This window comes from Phaethon aethereus (assembly GCF_964289735.1).
Source record: "Phaethon aethereus genome assembly, chromosome: 5".
NCBI lineage: Eukaryota > Metazoa > Chordata > Aves > Phaethontiformes > Phaethontidae > Phaethon > Phaethon aethereus.
In genome coordinates, this window is record NC_138579.1 from 65,165,098 (window position 1) to 65,182,987 (window position 17,890).

Genomic DNA, 17,890 nt, shown 5'->3' on the forward strand with positions numbered 1-17,890 from the left:
GTTTAAAACGGTCGTGATGCAGAAAAGCATCTGTACTTAAAGGAAACTGCTGAATTCTGCATGTCATAAAACATGATGCACTAATCATTGTAGAAACCTTTTTAATGACGCTGTAATCTTTTTTTGCTGGCAGTCCTTTTAGAGGAAGCCATGACATTGTTCAAGTGCAATTGGATTGTTATTGAGTGTTTTCACAGAAAAATTAAAATACTTTAAGTCATACAAATAACTTTTCTGGTTATAAGCACTGTCCTCAAAAGACTGAAGCAGCTGAAACATTTCAGTAGAACAGGAAAAGCTGTGAAAGCAGGGCCTTAACTTCTCATGGTTTTCTTTGGAATTAACTACATTCAAATTTTGCCTGAAGAACGAAGTCAAATAAGTAAGTGATGTGGAAGAAGCATCTAAAAAGAGTAAAAGCGATGACAGCAAAGGTGAAAGGGTAGGGATTTTCATTCAAAGTTTTGTTGAATGTCTCTTACAGAAGTAAGTTTTTAAAAATATAGTCCAAATGTGCTTCAATTATTGTATGAAGTGGTTTTGATATTACCTTGTTATAAGATCCTTCTTTATATCGTGAGTTTCAAAATACCGAAGAATTTGAGCTGAACTCCACTTTTTGTTTCTAATTAAGATTTTTTCCTTTGAGAGGGTCTCCTATGTAAGTAATATAAAGTAATTTATAAGTAATATAAAATCATAATGGGAGAGGAAAAATCAAGAGACTCTCTGGCCATTCATTCTACACCTGTTTCTATGGTCAAGATATCAAGATAGTCAATTCTTGTGCTTCAAAACTCTGATTTTTAGGGAAAGCTAATTAAAGCTTATAAGCTTTGCTGAAGCACACATAGCACGTCATTACAGGAATAGACCTCTTTCTATTTTGTTTTTCCTTTAGCCTTTGAAACCTTTAAACACCTTCTGTAAAATGTCTCGCTCTGAGTGTCAGATATGTGTGTTACTAGCTCACCGTGTTAATCAGCAACCTTGTCCAACCAAGTAATATTGCTTAGTCATCTGTGTCTACAGTAGCATTACCATAGGTACCGGAAATAACTCTCAAAAAATTCACAATTTGTCTTAAGCTAATGTTCCAGGCTCTTTTGGTTTGTTTGTGCCATATTAACACAGCTATACATGACGATTAAATTGATCTAACAAAGGCTTGTTTTGCAGTGCATGCTAACACACTTCACACGTAATGATTCAAGAGGTATTTTGCAAAGAACTTAACAGAGTATCTGACTCTTAAATTTCTGATTGCACTTATTTGATGTGGGTTTTTTGCTCCACCACTTCTGGATTTTAAAAATAAATGCTCTCAAATTTGATTAAAATGGGATATTTGCATTATCTTTTAATTTCAAGTTGCTCAAGTAAAAATAATTTAAAATTACTTATACATATTAATTTATCCCACTAACTGTGTTCATGTTACACATTTTTAAAGATTGTTTTTCCTTGGTAATTTAATTTTTGTTTTCTTAAATAACAATCATTTTAAAATGACTGAAACCCCATTCTTTTCAGAACCTCTATGCTTGCTCACTTGCTTTATGAAGCCTTAACATGGGGTTTGCATAACATGTCTTAATCATACTTTCTACTCTATGTTAATATGGAAGACATTTTTAAATGATTGTTTCGTCAATGCATACTCCTATTTTTACATGTCCACCCATACTAACTATTTATTCTGATCTTAAATATAAATTAGAATTGTTGTTTTGTAGAGGAAATGTGGGTTTTGCACTATTATTTTTGTTTACAAAATTAGATTAAGCTTGCGTATGCTTCATGAAACCATAAGTGTGCAACCTCATGAACAACTCAACTATTTGTATCAAATAAAGCACAAGCTATGAAAACAACCTAAGTTGATTTAAAAATGTATTCAGGCCCCCATTCTGGGGTGTTGGTTACTGGAGAGCCATGCAGTATTCATAGAGTATGGACTCATGGGTGGAGAGCTCTGACTGGTATTTGCAAGTATTTCTGTGAATGGGAAAGTTCTTGGCATGGTTTCAGGCATCCCATTTCCGGAAGCCTTACTGTACATTACCATTGAGAGAATGGAATTGATTTACAGGAAAAGAAAGAAAAGGCATCCATTACCTCCCCTTGTCACAAACATCCGAAAGTAAAGCAGATTTATTATTTTGCATGGCAGGAAAAATTGGGGTGTAGTTTTATGTAGTAAAAGACTTTACTAAAAGAAAAAGAAAAGAAAAGCACGTGTCTTGTATATAGTTTTTCACACTATCCTATATGACTTTGTGTATTTTATTTTTTTCTCATGCTGTGTAAAATAGTACACCTGACCACTGGGACCCACAAGAATGCAGTCTGGGTTTTAGCCTTTTTCAGTTCACAGCTGTGGTTAGCGAAGCTGTTTTGAAACTGGCCATCACAGTGATGCCGTTGGGTCACATGAATATTAAATAATTGAAATACATTCACTAGACCTCATTGGCAATTTGAAATTCCATGAGTCATTTGGTAAAAGAATCAAAATATATGATTAGTATAGTAATTGGATCAATCATTGGTAGCCCAGAAATGTTTATTGAAATGAATACATTAATATTTTATTTCACTTTAGCAGAACAACCTGGTAGCCTTAATTTAGCACAGTTTCCAGAAATAATCCCCTTATGCACGTATTAACATGAGTTCCAGAAGAAGAGAAGTATCAGCCATTACTTCGTCCCAAACATCAATTAGAACTAACCCAGTTCATCAGAGTTGTCTTTCGTGAACTCTACTCACTTTTGCTGTGACTCATGTTTCACAAATACTGCTTTCTGCTTTTCATATTAACTCACAGGGCTGTAAATATCTAACATTGCTATGTTCCTCTCCTGATAAATCAGTTGTTCCGAGCAGTCTTTTGGGACAGATAATACAACAAACTAATGTCCAAAACCACCTCATACTGTTTGATGGGGGGTGGTTGGTCAGTGGAGGATGACTTTTATTTTTAATTTCCGACTGAATCTCTTAAAAAAAACAATATCTAAAAGAATTCTGACTATTAGCTTTAATAATCAGCCTGAAATTAAAGGTCAGCAAATATGTGATCTGTTCTCTAAAATTTATTTGGAATAATGGTTATTTTTAAAGAGAAGCATGGTAGCTGGAAGCACTAACTATGGAAATACAACTTCTACATTTTTCTTTTAAGCTACTCCATCAGGTTAACTGCAGATGTTTCTGTAAAGTATATAGTGATTCATTTTTGTATATAAAATAAAAAGTAAACTTAATATTGCTGAATCATGATGATCATCTGATGCAAAAGATTGACCATAAAATGTGAAGCAAATGCAAACCCTAAACATTATAATTTTGCTGCCTTATTATGGAACAGGTGTGGAGATTTTCTCTGGAGTTGGAATGTGTTGTTTGCTTTTAGGTAGAAAAAGTGGAAAAGTAATGACAACACATAACGAGTAGCATTAGACATCCGCTCAGGAACTATTTAGATTTGTTCATTAAGAAAATGTGACTAGCCATACTTGGTCCACCACTATGATGTCTTCAGTGCCCTCTATTTAGTAGTTGCCATAACACACCCCTAAGAGGGACAGTGATAACAGCACAAATCTAGAGTCAGCTGACTTCCAGTTTCCAGTTCCGGTGCAATTGGGAATCCCATTGAAACAATCGCATGTAACAATTGCCAGTAGATATCTTTCTCCTAAGTTTGTCAGATCTTTATTTCGTAACCCGCTTATACTTACGGGCTTTGCCACAGCGTGCTGCAGTGAGTTCAACAGTATAATTGTTCTGTGGGAGGTAAGTGTTGCTCTCGGTGTTAAAACTAGTGTGTGATACGAATAGGGTATCTGCTGTTTGTTACGGCAAGAAATAAAAGAATTCCATGTTAACCTCATCTGTGGTATTTTATTAATGTATTAAATACCATCTAAATTGCTCCTATCCAGGAATGTACTGTTGTCTCAATCTTCTGTGTCTACCCATTGGACTAGTCAGGCAATAAGACAAAGCATGTGCTAAAACATAAAAAACATACATCCCACCCACAAGCACTCAACAATATCATGTTAAAATCCTGGGAGAAAGCATTGCCTAAAATTGTCATACAGATGCTTTGGGTTTAGTAGGCATGATCTGTGATGAAATTAATGTCTCTTCTGCATTGCCTTAGTACTGGAAGTTCGTATTTGCCACTTACAACATTTAAATCCTTTGTTCTGAAGCTTTTTCTTTTTCCGTTCTTGAATAGGATTCAGGGGAACTAGTTCTTCCTAGTTTTAGCTGTCCCATTGCAATATAAGCCAAGTAGTGATCGATGACCACATTTTCTAAAGTTTTTTGCTTAAATAGTCAGTGCTTGTTTAGACAAAGCTGTCCTAAAATTATATGAATTTACTATTTAGGGAAGACCAAGTATGGTGTTTCAGTTGCAGACGTGTTACTTTTGTGTCAGCTTGTGGATCTAAATTTTCAGTAGAAATTTTCATATATATAAATCTTAAAGTATGCCTCTGAATATCAATGTTTTTAATAATATTGAGTAGTCTCTGAGGTATTTCAAAATAGGTTCTCACAAAAAAAGATACTTTTCTTAAGGAAAACCACTTTGGATATGACCAGTTGAAGTCCTCTGAAATCCATAGGAGTAGTGTTTTTATAGCAGTTATTGTCTGAGCCCATTTTATTTAAACTTCTCAAACTTCTCAATGGCAGCTATTCAAAGCACCTGCAAAAAGATTAGCAACTGGCTTCAGTATCTTGCTTCTTTATTAAGACAGAAACAAAAACACTGGCATTCCTTTTATTTAGTGGGTTTAAATGTTTTTGTTGCAGTATTCACGTTTACTTTGTATCATAACTGTTTAGAGCTATATACTTTATAACAGAAAGGTGACATGAAACTGGGGTGTTGGGGTTGGGTCTTTTGTCGCATCATAATTTGTTTATGTTGTTTGGTGAAATCAAGTTAAATATGATGTTGCTGGTGATGTTTTTGTTTACTTTCTCGTTTACTGTGTTAGGAGCAACTTAATGCTTTCACAAAAACCTTTGAGAAGGGACGCTTCTTTAATATTTTACATGCTTTCCAATATTTAACTGGCAAGAAAAGCTAGTTTTGTTCTTTGTTTTACAATGAGTTTTATTCCAGAAATGAACAGATTTTAAAAATAGGTCTAGGTTTTTACTAACAGCTTATTTGCCCTAGATAGAATTGCTGTAACTCTCTTTTTATTAATGTACTTGTATTACAACATGAAATACTGTTCATTATGACGAAATTCAACAAATTATTAATGTTGGCAATACTTTTGTGTTCTTTGCCTATCTAGTTCACGGTTTAAATGCTTGCATTTACAGTTAATTTTAAAATGCTTCCAGTATTTAGTCCTGGCGAAGCTTCTAAAACTTGGCACTCTCACCAAAAGGTTTCTCCATCAGACTTCCTTCCTAGTAACTTCAGGACATTAGCAAAACCTCAGTGTCTTACAGTAAGCAAACTTTCTGAAACTGGAACCTCCTTGTCCTAATGTAACGACAGACAAAATAGAATTCTAACCATTCTTTTCCCCAAAACATACACTTTCAGATGTATATAAGCAGGAGGAAAACCTAATAAGTTAATATTTAAAATGTGTCCTGAAATGTTTAACGGACACTTATTTCAAACACTAGATTGGAATCCTTAGATAAATCTTATTCTTGTATTTAAGAATGTAAGCTGCCAAAAAAATCTTTAAAAGAAAGGTTTGGCCTTAGTTTTTGGCTGGGACAATTAGAAAAAAAATTTTCACTTTTTTTTTTTTTTTTGAAAGAAAGAAATGTTAGTCTTTTACACAGAAGAATAATATCGTACTCCTGAAACGAACTTTAAAGAGCATGAGAGCACGCACATTAATGAAGCATAGCATTGTTGATAGTCACAGACTACACACTGAAAATGGTTCATAAGTAAGTTTCTTGCCTGTTACCAAGAAAATCCTAACAAGTCTTGGAGAAAAAAGTCTTCTACTGAAGTAGGCCTATATTATTTCTGGTGGAGGTAAAACTTATTTGGGGAACACACAGGCGCTGTTTTACTGCCCTTTTCATTTCACTGCTCATGGAGAATATTCTGAATTAGCTTAATGTTCAGATATACAATCAACCTGCTGTGTCTCAACAACTTGCTGCACTTAACCTAGTGAATGCTGACCATGAATTAAACTAAGACCAGGTGTGAGAAGATAATGTTTTGCATTTAATGAAAAAAAAAAAAAAAAATCCCTTGCATATGTATAGGGAAGTGAACTCTAGATGGGCGTACACACATAATTCAGTTATTTCATGTCAAGCAGTCCTCTCAGGCCTGAGTTTTCTGTGTTTGTGTTTCTTGAAAGCTGAGGACAGCATAATAGAATTGTAATTGTTCATGTAATTGTCCAGGCATCTTCTCCCATAAGCAGTTTATCTTAAATTAACTTGCTTTTATTGTTTATTCATTGTTGGTTAAGATGTTGTGTATTTGTTGAACCATAGTAGTTTAAACATTGCTCTTTCCGAAACTGAGCCCTTGAGTGAGGAATAAGTTTGATTTCTTTTTTTCAATGGTTTCATTATTAAATTAAGTTCTGGCAACGTAGAATAGATTTCTGGCCTATATGTTAGCATCTAATTTACTTACTACTTGTACACACTTTGATACTACCCATTCCATCCTTCCAGAACAGGTCTAATTCTCATGGTAGTCTTTAAATCCTGTCCTGTCTCCTCACAGCTCTGATTTGTATCTTCTGATTGGGCACCATCTCATGTAGCTAGGCATGAGGAATCCCTCAGATAGTATGTCTAGTTCCAAACTGTATACACAAAACTGATGCCGAGATGGTCCTTTCATCCTTTGAAGGCTTTCCTTCAACGAGGCTCTTATTTGGGCATTTTCCCTAAGACATCTGATTTCTGAGGGTACTTGGGGAATTGGCATACTTAAAGCTTCTTGCTTTAAGGGGGAGGTTGCAACTGGGCAAGGAGGTCAAAATTAAACAGGGCTGAGATATGGTAAACAGAGGAAAGACTACAATCATTTAAGCTTTGGTTTTTGTAACAGATCAAATTTGGGGGTGTGTAGAATAATGCAATATGTCTTTTCAATCAATTTTCTCCTCTTCAAAGAATTTTTATGGAACAGTTAAAATGCCATAAGTGTTAGCACACGAGAGAGCTAAAGAACCATTCAGACTGAGGAGCTCAAACTTTCTTACTCTAAGGCAAAAGTAAAATGGCATTTTAGAAGAAATAAATATTCATCAACACTGTTACATGAATACTATAATTAATTCCTTAGTAACTGTCAGCAATTTAAAAAGCAGGAGCTCTTTTTACAGTTTAGTTGCTCATAGGAATGGAGTAGGCAATGCAGAAAGAGGAAGAATGGTGTGGTTACTACCAGCTGAAGTGGGGCCAATCCATAGACATTTTCAGAATAGTAGTATTTACTTAATTTCTTAAATTTGCATTGAAAGTTAAATATAGAAGCACTTGGGGTTTTGACAGGCCTCTTCTACTTTTTGATTTGTTTAAAAAAAAAAATCCTTAATTTTTTTGTTATAAACCGCTTAAGTCACCACCAGCCTAGCCTTTTGGACAGTGGTCTGTGTCTTAAAACAATTCTACTTTACTGAAAACTTGAATGAAGGAAAGGCCTTTTCTCTCTTACTTTGGAGATTGCCCGTTACCACCTGCTTGAAAATTAAAGTATTATGACACTTCAAGAAAAAGAGTATGAATCAGGATGAATGGGAATAGCCAATTACTGCTGCATTGCTTGCTTTGTTATTTTTAAGAGTGGGGTTTTTAGTAAAGGGGGCTTTTTTTTCTAGAGTTGATACATTGAGATGACAGGATCCAAGTAACTTCTTTCTTTCCCCTTTTCCAAAACAATGCTTTCTCATTTGCGATGTCATTTTGTCCTGCTAAGTGATTCTATGTGCCTCCTCTTGCAACAGCCTCTCTCACTCTACTGCATGGGGAAAAAAAAGGCTGTGATCAGGAGGCAGCCGCAGATGACTGTGATAGTACCATCTTAAATTAAATTAGGAGTCGTGTCATGATAATGTGATCCTTTTCAATAGTCTTACTCTTCCATTCCCTGTTGTCATGTGTCATATCTTACTTGTGATTAGTTGTAATATCTCTGGGATTAACTATATCAGCCTATGCATATTTATAATACTTTTGAGTGCCACAGAACAAATGCTGCCATCTGGACAATGCTGCGATAGAAATAATTTCAGTTATATGATCAAATTAATATGTAAATGAAATAAATTGTATTTGTATTAATTTCTGGTAATAAACATATGTCATTGGGGAAGAGGAGGGGAAAAAGCAAGATGTAGGTAGTAAATATAGGTAAATGTGCTAACCATTGTTGCCTATGTTGCACAGGTACAACTTTTGGTACCCCATCACAAGAAATGAATAAAAATACGCAACAAACAGTAGAACATGCAGTACCACCACAGAAAAGAACTAGGCGGAAGCTAATGGACTCTCCAGTCACAACTCAAAGTCCTGCCATGTCCAAGCACTCCGGTCTCCATCATCTGGAGGATTCCCTTACCAAGGAGGTCCACCCTATTGTGTATACGCCAGAATTTTGCAGAAAGCCAGTACAAAGCTGCTGTACTCAGACTGTGGTAAAGAAAGCTTTACATCTTGCAGGCCTTCAGGAAGCCAATGCATGTAATATAGATATGTCAGTGAAAAAGGCGAGCATTATGGACTCCACGTGTGACATAATCCCGGAATGCGATGAACCTGACATGGACTCAACAGTAATTCTCTGCGAAGGGACAGGTGAAACAACTGAAACATCTATTGACTCGTCTGTGAAGGAGTCGCAGCCATGCAGCAACAGCATTCTGAAAAGGTATTTTCCATTTATATGGACAAGGAATATTACCCAAATAATGTAATCCTGTTTATCTTCACAGCTGGGTTTGTGTCAATTTTATTTGTAGAGCCAACATTTTGAAAACCCTCAATTTTAAACAGTATCGGATTCATTTCTGACGTTATTTGAGATGAGTGGTATGTTACTGATGACGGGTGAAGTTGAAAACTTACCCTGTTTTACCAGATATGTACTGAAAAGAAAATACAGCACTCTTGAAACTGTTTGTCATGCCTCGGGCAAGTTACTTTCTCTTAACCTTACCTTTTCTGTCTGTAAAATGGATACCTTAACCTTTTTGACATTGAGAGATGCCATTGTATGTGTGGAAGTCCTGCAAAGCTGCCTCAAGTAATGCTATTGAAATGAATTTCAGGTATTGTTTTTCAACTTAACATATAATAATTTACAGTTAAGAACAATTTCACTTGACTTCTATCCAGAATAGATTTTACAAAAATATATAATTCTTTTATTTCAGACTTGGTATCTCTTCCTTCAAAAACAAAAATCCTACTTCAGTACTTGAGAAGCCCTCATATATGGCAATGACTTCTGCTGCTGAGAGAAAGAGAAAGGTATTAAGGTAGGATTAACTTAACTCAAACTAAACAAATTAATGAGTTTGTGTTCATTTCTTGTATTCTCACTTGAGCTTTGATATTGTATTTCAAATCTGAAAACCTCTTAGACAAGTCATCTGGACCTATATATGAGATGTTCTGACTCAAATATATTTGCCTATTCTTTTTTTTTTTTTTTTCCTAGCAAGTTGAGTAGAATCCCGTTTTACTCTTGTTTCAGGAACTTCTGTTGTTTTAGCAAGTACAAACTAATATCGTATCTTCCATATCTGCTGTCTACTCAAAATAGAAAGATGATACATAATTCTGAAAAGATAAATCCCATCATCAATTAAAAATATAATTTGTCTGAAAATGTTACGCCTTTTCTGGAACGCATTAGAAACTACCGAAATAGAAAGCGGAGAAAATGCTTAACAATACTTATGTGGCAAGTGCCTTTGTTTTCCAGATAATTCATTTCCAGTCTCAGTGATTATGACTTCATTCTTGTGTCTGCTCTGGGAAGAACTCCCATTTTGTCACTTCTCTTTTATGACCCTGAAAGAGGCTTGTTGTTAGGAGCAGCAGGAAAGCTGAAACTGAATAGACACTAAGTGGAATTGGGCTTTTTGTTTTTGTTAATGTATTTAAGGATTAGCTATCAGGTATTTTGCCCTTCCCCGTTTTTTTTTCCAAAGCAAAACTTGATATATCCTTTTTAAAGTCATAATGAGTCCTGTGTTGCTAGACAGTGAGTGGAGCTGTCACCTCATAGGTCCTCCAAAGAACGTTTCAAGGCTGTTGGAAACAAGTTCTATGGGTAGATAGGTCACAGGACGTGGAAGAAACTTAAGCACTTTTTTGTTTATTAGTATCTTTGAGATAGAACATCTTCCTAGAAGATTACAGATTTACCTGATCCAATTTCATGTTCCTGTTCTAATTGTTATTAATTATTGTTCTAAACTGTTTTGCTAGGATTGCTCTAGGATGGGGAATAAACTGTATTGCTCTAGGATGAGAAAAGAGGCACATCTCACATTTTCAATTTTTCAAATAGTTTATTATGAGTTTAGCAAAATAAATCACCCACTTTCTGAAATTGAGCTAGTTTTCTAGATTTTCTTTAAGGAGAAGTATGGGAACTTTTGAGGCCTGATTTATCTTAAGGTAAATGTTCCAAGATAGACTTCAGGAGTACTTTTTTTTTTTTTTAAACAACTCTGTAATTATTTCCAAACTTATATATGCTTATCTCTTTCCAAAAGACTAGCTCTTTCTGCTCTTTTATGTCGTTCCTTATGTGTCTCAAACATGTATTTCCCGGTTTCCAAGTTAAAATAACACTACAGGGAAATCCCATGACTTCTATTCCTTTTGGGGGGATTATGTCTTCTGCCTCAGACAGTAAACAGTCAGTAAACCAAAACTCATATGGCCTTGTCTAGCAGTCGGTGATGAAGAGAAGGAATGAAGGAGGAATGTGCTTTTACTTCTCAGGTAGCACTTACTTTCCTTTCTCCTTTACTTTCCCCCCCCTTTTCTCTCCCATGCTTTCCCTGTTTGAAGTAGTTGACTCCAGTCATTCATCTCTTACTAAATAATTAAAATAAAAATATAAATTTCAGACTTATTTGCCACATAAAAAATATAATCAGAAGCAGTCGTATTGCTAGGACAAGGGGTAAGAGACTGGTCAGTCATAATACAGAGGCTGCTTTTACTAAATAGCATTACATTCTTATTGGCATAAGTTCTCTTCCAAAGAAGCATGCATGAATAGATCTTAGGAGTGGCACAAGGCAGGTCTTAGTCTTTACTGCTTGCTATACATTTTCATTTAGGCAGAAAATTCTTATTAAGATAACTAGTGTAAGTTAGGGGACTATAGAGTAGGAATAATACAATATCATTAGAGGAATGGGAAAAGCATAGAAATAGAATTAGCTTGTTTATGAGGCTGTCTTACAGAGTTGGAACCAAGGAAGTTAGCGAGGAAAGTGTAAAAAGGTGAGATCAGATAGGTTCATAATTTTCACTGTAGATCTTAAGTCCATCCCACAAAAGGCTATAAAGTATAGATGTTTTGTCTTAATGAATTTGAAGCTGTAATAGCTTTCTTGCAGCTTAGCTAGAAAGTATTGTCTGCTATGAAGCCACCCCTCCAACTGTGGTGAGGCTGTAGAAAAATTATTGTAGCAATAAAAAATGTGATTTGTTCCACAGACACAGCTTGGTCATTTCAAAGATTTCTTACATGCGTTAAGATTATATTTTAGTATAATTTGTGTGCAATGACCGTCAAACTGGCTTCTGTGGTTCACTAAAAAAATATGGCCATATTGGTCTGCATTTTAACATAAGTGGCAACATCAGTCCTTGTTTTTGCAGCTGAAACATTCCTGTAAAGTTTTAAAGAGGAAAAAGGGGAATAATATCTGTGTGTATATATATATCATAAAGAAATAAGTTTATTCTTTGCATTCTGTTCTGAACTACCAGTATTGGATAATATCATTTAACTTATTTCTACATGGCAAGGCCTAAACTACTGTAATGTAGCTTCATCACCGTACTGAAAGCCAACTCTTCTCTGGCTATTTTTACAGTTCTACATCAAACACTGGGTTAGGCAGCCTGCAAGACCCTGTTTCTACAAAACGCATTCGACAGGATGTCTTGTTAAGCCATAGAGCTTTGCGAGTACCCAAAATGGCAGGTAAGTGTCAAAACTTGAATGTATGACACTGCATTGGGAAATGCATTTGTACAGGAGGTCCAAGATTAAGGTTGATACTCGAAGTTTTATGTACTTTTTGAGAAATTACCAATTTTATCTTCGCTAAGTGTGGTTTATCAAGAAATAAAATCCTCTAATCATTTCCATACCTGTTTTTAACTGCTTGCTTTGTTTTATAATGTCACGCTGATTTGTTTTTACACATATGTTTTTTTTAGAGACTTATTACTTAAAATTTGGGGCTATTTTGGGTCAACACAATAGGTGAAGGAAAATTATTTTAAAGCAATACTTAGGAATTATTTTGCTTCTAACAGATCGCTGATAATATCTCTATCAGGTGGTATTTTGTGAAAGTCTGCTACAATTACCTGGCTTCCCTGAGGTATATAAATCTTTACTGTATACAAAATCGGTTACAAATAATTTTTTCAGTAGTTGTGCACAAAGGTCTTTTATTCACAACTTTCCAAAAACCTTTGCCTTTCCTAGTGCATGGGACCAAGATGCTTGGAACCTGTAGTAGATTTTAATGCACTGAATCCTTACAATTTTCATTTTATCTTTACCCGCTTGTCTCCTTTTCTTCTCTATCTTCAGAAATGCACTTAATGATCTTTCTTAGTGCAACTTCTTGGGCAGTTTAGAGGAAATCAAAGATTGTTTAAAGTTTTAGTTTTAGTCTGTTGTTCTCATGAAATAGTCCAGTCGTGTAGCTTTTCCCAGTGGCATAGGCAATATGCCAGTCTTACAGCACATACTTGTTTTTACATAAAAACTGATGGGAGGGATCAAATACATATGAAAATGTATTATTCTCTATTTATGAGAAATGTTGAGGTTCTCTTACAATAAACTTTATGAAAAGTGTAATCCTGAGGCTAAACATTGTCTAACTAATAATTACTTATTTGGTGAAGTGCGGACGCGGTTACATCAGTATCAGTTTCTACTACTAAAGACTGGGTTATGAAGTTACCGAAATCAATCACTACTCTGGTATTTATTAAGTAACTATGTAATGAAGCACCACATTCTGAAAGAGAGAATAGATTTTTGATTCTTCAAAGTTTAATTGAATGTGGAATACATTTTATTTTCAAAAGCATGCATTACAGGAGAAGAATGAAATATGACCAAATCCCTAAGCAGAAGAGCTGCTTTCAGATTAGAGAAAACTTTCTCTAATGACATTTTTCAATACTACTCTATAAAAATAAGGATTAATAAAATTTTTACATTTATACAGGTTTTTATATAGACCGCTGTGCCTTTTTAATAGCATCTCGTGTCAATTGAAGGTCTGATCATTGGACTTGCTAGGCAATTAGCACACTGAGCTGAGAGTGGTTACATTTTTGTACATCAAAATTAGGCTTTCAATAAGGACAAGAAATATGTGTAAAAATTCTTAGACATGCTCTGAAAAGGAGATCCAGGTAGGCCAAATTCTGCTTGTGTTTATTGAATAAGTGTCTTCTATTTGTAATAACATCTCTTTTTTTCACTAGGAATTAAAACGAGGAGCTGGAAGCAAGAACAGGCTGTGTCAAGAAACCTAGTTAGAAGCCTTTCTGAAGGAAACGTAGCACTGGGTGTTAAGTCAAGGACGTCAAAAAAATCTTTTACTTCATGCTTGTAAGAAAAAAAAAAAAATAGGATTTAGTTCTGAGTTAATCTGTATTTCAAGCAGGATTGCCAGATAGCAAATGAGAACAGGGTGACTTTTGTTTTCCTCTTGTGAATTCCTTTGTATTAAAGAGGTCTCTCTCAGTAATGCACTAGTTCAGAAAGAACCACTTTTTGGGAATACGAGGATTTTGTTAAATTCTAAAATAAAATAAGTTCTTTTTCTGTCTCCTGTTAAAGCTTACAAATGTCTTTTGTATATTAACAAATGAATAAGAAACTTCACATGGACTTGGGAATGGAGAAGTGCACAGTATACCTTTTTCCATAATCTTTGAGTGTTCCCCTGTGTTTATAACTAACAGATTAATACTTCAGACAATGCAAGCCTTAAGGTGATCAATAGTGCTGTAAGTCTTAGATGCTACTTGAATTTTTTTACCTACAGCCAGTCTTAATTTTGTAATGAGAATTTTGTGATATAAAAGTTAGAAAAAAATTTTTGACCTACTAAATTATTTTCATTGAAACCTCCGAATGTTAAAATTCTTTATCTTTTGGAAGCAAGGCAAACAGATGTTAGTATTAAAATACATTGATGCTTAGCATTAGGATGCCAGTTTATTCTTAGATATGCTATCATGCATAGATACTACCAATGTAGTACCAGGAGACAGAAAAATATTTACAAAAAGTGTTTTTAATGAAGTATTACATTGAAATTTTTTAACCTTTCTATTTTTAGACTGTTACTTCATTGTAAATGTTCCTGTTTTGTTTTTCAGTTTTTTAATTCAGTTGTAAATAGGATAATTATGGTAATTACTTGGAATAAATTTTTCATTTTGATAACAGAACTATAATATGAATTGAACTTCTAGAAAAAAATGTACTTTTTTGTCTCTTTTCTTCTCTTATGAAAATTTTCTGAATTCATTTTGACAAGTATTGTTATAAGTACATGTAGTTCATATTGTATCTTCTGATAAATGATTAATATTCAGAGGCAAAATAGTTTATATATAGCTGTATTGTGGCCTTGACAGCCTGGCCACCCTTAATAACATTGTTGTAGTGTGTTTGCTCTCTGAAAATGTAAGTGTATAGATGAATTTCATCAAACTAAGGAGAACTAGAGGAAGAAGTCCAGTAACTAGTTCCAGTGATGTCTAACAACTGTCTGAAGCGAGGGGCTTGCGACCCAATCAGTTAAGCAACAGGAAGTATGCTTCTGTTTTTCAACCAAAACAACCAAACAACAGGAAGAGTTCTGGCTTTTAGCAATAGTAATGGGCTCAAAAGAGCTCCACAAGTTGGTCTTATTCTATCACAAGCTTTACTGTGAAAGCAGAGGACTGGACTCCATGATCCAATAGCTTTTATCAGATTTGTTCCTAAAATTGTTTCAGTATTCCATAGTTTATAGTTTTATATGTTTATTTTCGTTATATTATTATTTATTATTTCGATAAGCAAGATTTAGACAATTAGACAAACTAATATAAACCTTCTTCCCAGTTATATCTTCCCCTAGCTATGGGATGTTGACATGTTTATTCTTGACACATTGGAGGGGCGTTTTTCAGAAGGCTTCTGAAGAAGGAAATGCTAACTGCCTGTATAAGTTTTCAGGACCACTTGTGGGAGAAGCAGACAGGCAACACTGCAGAGGCTGACTTCATCAGGGACATTCAAAGAGGAAGGAATGATTCCTTGAGAAATGGGCATTGCTAGTTAAAAATAGGAGGATTCAATTTTTCTCATCTCTGTTTGCATTCTAAAGGGAGTATAGGTGATACAGTTGTAGTGAGCGTGAGGTCATGCTGATGGCATAATGAGGACGGAGAAAATATTGGCTGTGGAAAAGGCTTTTATGACAAAAGTTCTAAACATCAGAAAAGCTAAAAACTAGAATTTAGGACTTTAGCACATCTTAGCAAGGTAATGTAAGTAATTTCAGTAGAATGAAGAGGGAAGGGAAAACAATCTTAATATTTCTTTATCATGATGAACAACAAGATCTTGGAATTAATTTAACTTCTTACGATTTTTGGCACCTGGTACAGATAAAATTGTAGGGACCATACATTTTTGATTTATGGGATTTCTTTCAAATTCTCAGTGTTTATATAAAATGTGCATAGGGGGCTGCTTTTGTTCATGCTGCTTCACATCTGCAAGAGGCTTGTTGGGCTTTGCTTATAGTTGTAACATGCATTGCTCTTGTGGCATGTAAGACTTACACATAGATGTTCCTAGCAATTTTGAAAGGTTTTTAGACAAGTTTGTGCATGCAACATTTTGATACTCAGTCAAAACATAGAACTGATGAGATCTCATCTTTTCTTAATGTGTTTTGCATACCCCTGAGTGGAATTGATTCGATTGACTTGCAACACTTCAGGGACTTAAAAAAACAAAAAGCACAAAATTAGCACATTGAGATGAGAAGTGACTTCCATTCCTATCTGCTAACCGGATGTTTATTACAGGTTTGTTAAATGGTGAATACATACCTAACTATAACTAGCATAAATTAAATCTTTCCAGAAATTATAACAGATTGAAGCAGGGTTTTCATATTTCAGACTGCTGTTGATTAATATTCTGCTCTGTTAATTGTACATTTATTTTGTTACCTACTATGAACACATCTAGACTTCATAAACAGAAGGTGCTTCAGAGCACGTTCCACACACACAGTGCTGGTACAGAACTTCTCATTGCCTAATAAGTTTTTTGTCAGATTGCCAGTTTCATTTTTAGGTAGAAAGCTGAGAGTATTTGGGATGCAGAGGAGTTACGATATAACGCATTTCATTTTCTTGTCAATCTACATTGCCTGTTACCTGTTGGCCTGCCTTTACAAATGAATTTAAGTAATAGCATTTATCTGAACTATACATTTAATTGATTTTACTCTGTTGTACCACACAGTGTTAAATCATGCCAGATGGGATGTAGCAGAATATTGCACAACATAACATGACTCAGGCTGAATCAAGAATTCAAAAGATTTGGGTCAATTTAATCTTGTTTAGTTAAAAAAAAAAAAAAAAAAAAAAAACAGCAATACTTTTAAAATAAGCTCACTTGAAGAAGATGTTGTACTCCTTAACTATTCTAGAGTCTGACGTCTTAGATACCTCATATTTCATAAGTATTGAGTGAATCATACTTGCTGTGTAAGACGCAAGACAAGTTTTATATGTTTGGGCAATAGGAGTACTGATCCTGGCTCATCTTGCTGTCTTATTTAACACAGATACCTAGTTTATTTAAAACAGATAGTAGCCTGAGTCAAAATTTTAGGTCTAATACTCATGGCTCTGTCTAATTAATAGAACACTCATGACTTCAGCCCTGCATATCAACATTGTGGAAAGCAGTCCCTCATACATAAATGTCTTATTTTAGTGTTTCGAAAAGTTCATGTGCTAAATCATTGGAGTATAAAACTCTCAGAAAAGCTGTACGTAGAGAAGTTGCAATGATGTGGTATGTAGTATATTTTGAAGAAGGGTGAGAAGAAAAATATTTTGTAATATTAATTCTTTGTAAAAGTTTATTTCTCTTTAGACTATTTCTGAGTATATTTTGCAATACAAATCTCAAGCCTCTTTTTAAAATAAGAGGAGGTACATACATCATTCCTGTAATACACTGTGTGTGTAACTGGGTATGAATAGTACTGCCTTTAATATGGTAGTCTTCGTGCTCGTGTTACTGCCCTTTTAGCTATGGAAGGGCATATCGGAACACTCTACCTGTAAAATACTCAGTATTGAAATTATCATTGCTCTTTCCATGAAACTACAGCAGTCATGAAACCCTCAATGCCTACAAATAGTGGCCTACACTCAGAGGTATGTTGTCCAGGCTTTCTTTAGCCAAAAATGTTTCTTTTTCCTCTGGTCTATATCAGGAATATGTCATGCTTCAGCATGTCTTTTTTTTTTTTTTTTTTTTTTTCTTTCTTCTGAAAGAGATTGCTAACAACGGGTACCCCTGTGTTTTACG

The 17,890-nt window shown here is 34.7% G+C and overlaps 1 protein-coding gene across 1 annotated transcript in view; it reads left to right on the forward strand.

Annotated features, from left to right (window-relative positions):
- Window positions 1-14,027, forward strand: part of KIF18A (kinesin family member 18A) — a gene marked incomplete at its 5' end in the record, with an annotated part of 42,738 nt that extends 28,711 nt beyond the window's left edge. Inside the window, 4 exons of the mRNA XM_082000683.1 lie at window positions 8,428-8,911; window positions 9,417-9,521; window positions 12,111-12,220; window positions 13,753-14,027. Of these exons, the coding sequence (XP_081856809.1) occupies window positions 8,428-8,911; window positions 9,417-9,521; window positions 12,111-12,220; window positions 13,753-13,883 (830 nt within the window). The 3' untranslated portion in view covers window positions 13,884-14,027. The remainder of the gene's footprint in view (window positions 1-8,427; window positions 8,912-9,416; window positions 9,522-12,110; window positions 12,221-13,752) is intronic.
- Between the last annotated feature and the right edge of the window lie 3,863 nt (window positions 14,028-17,890).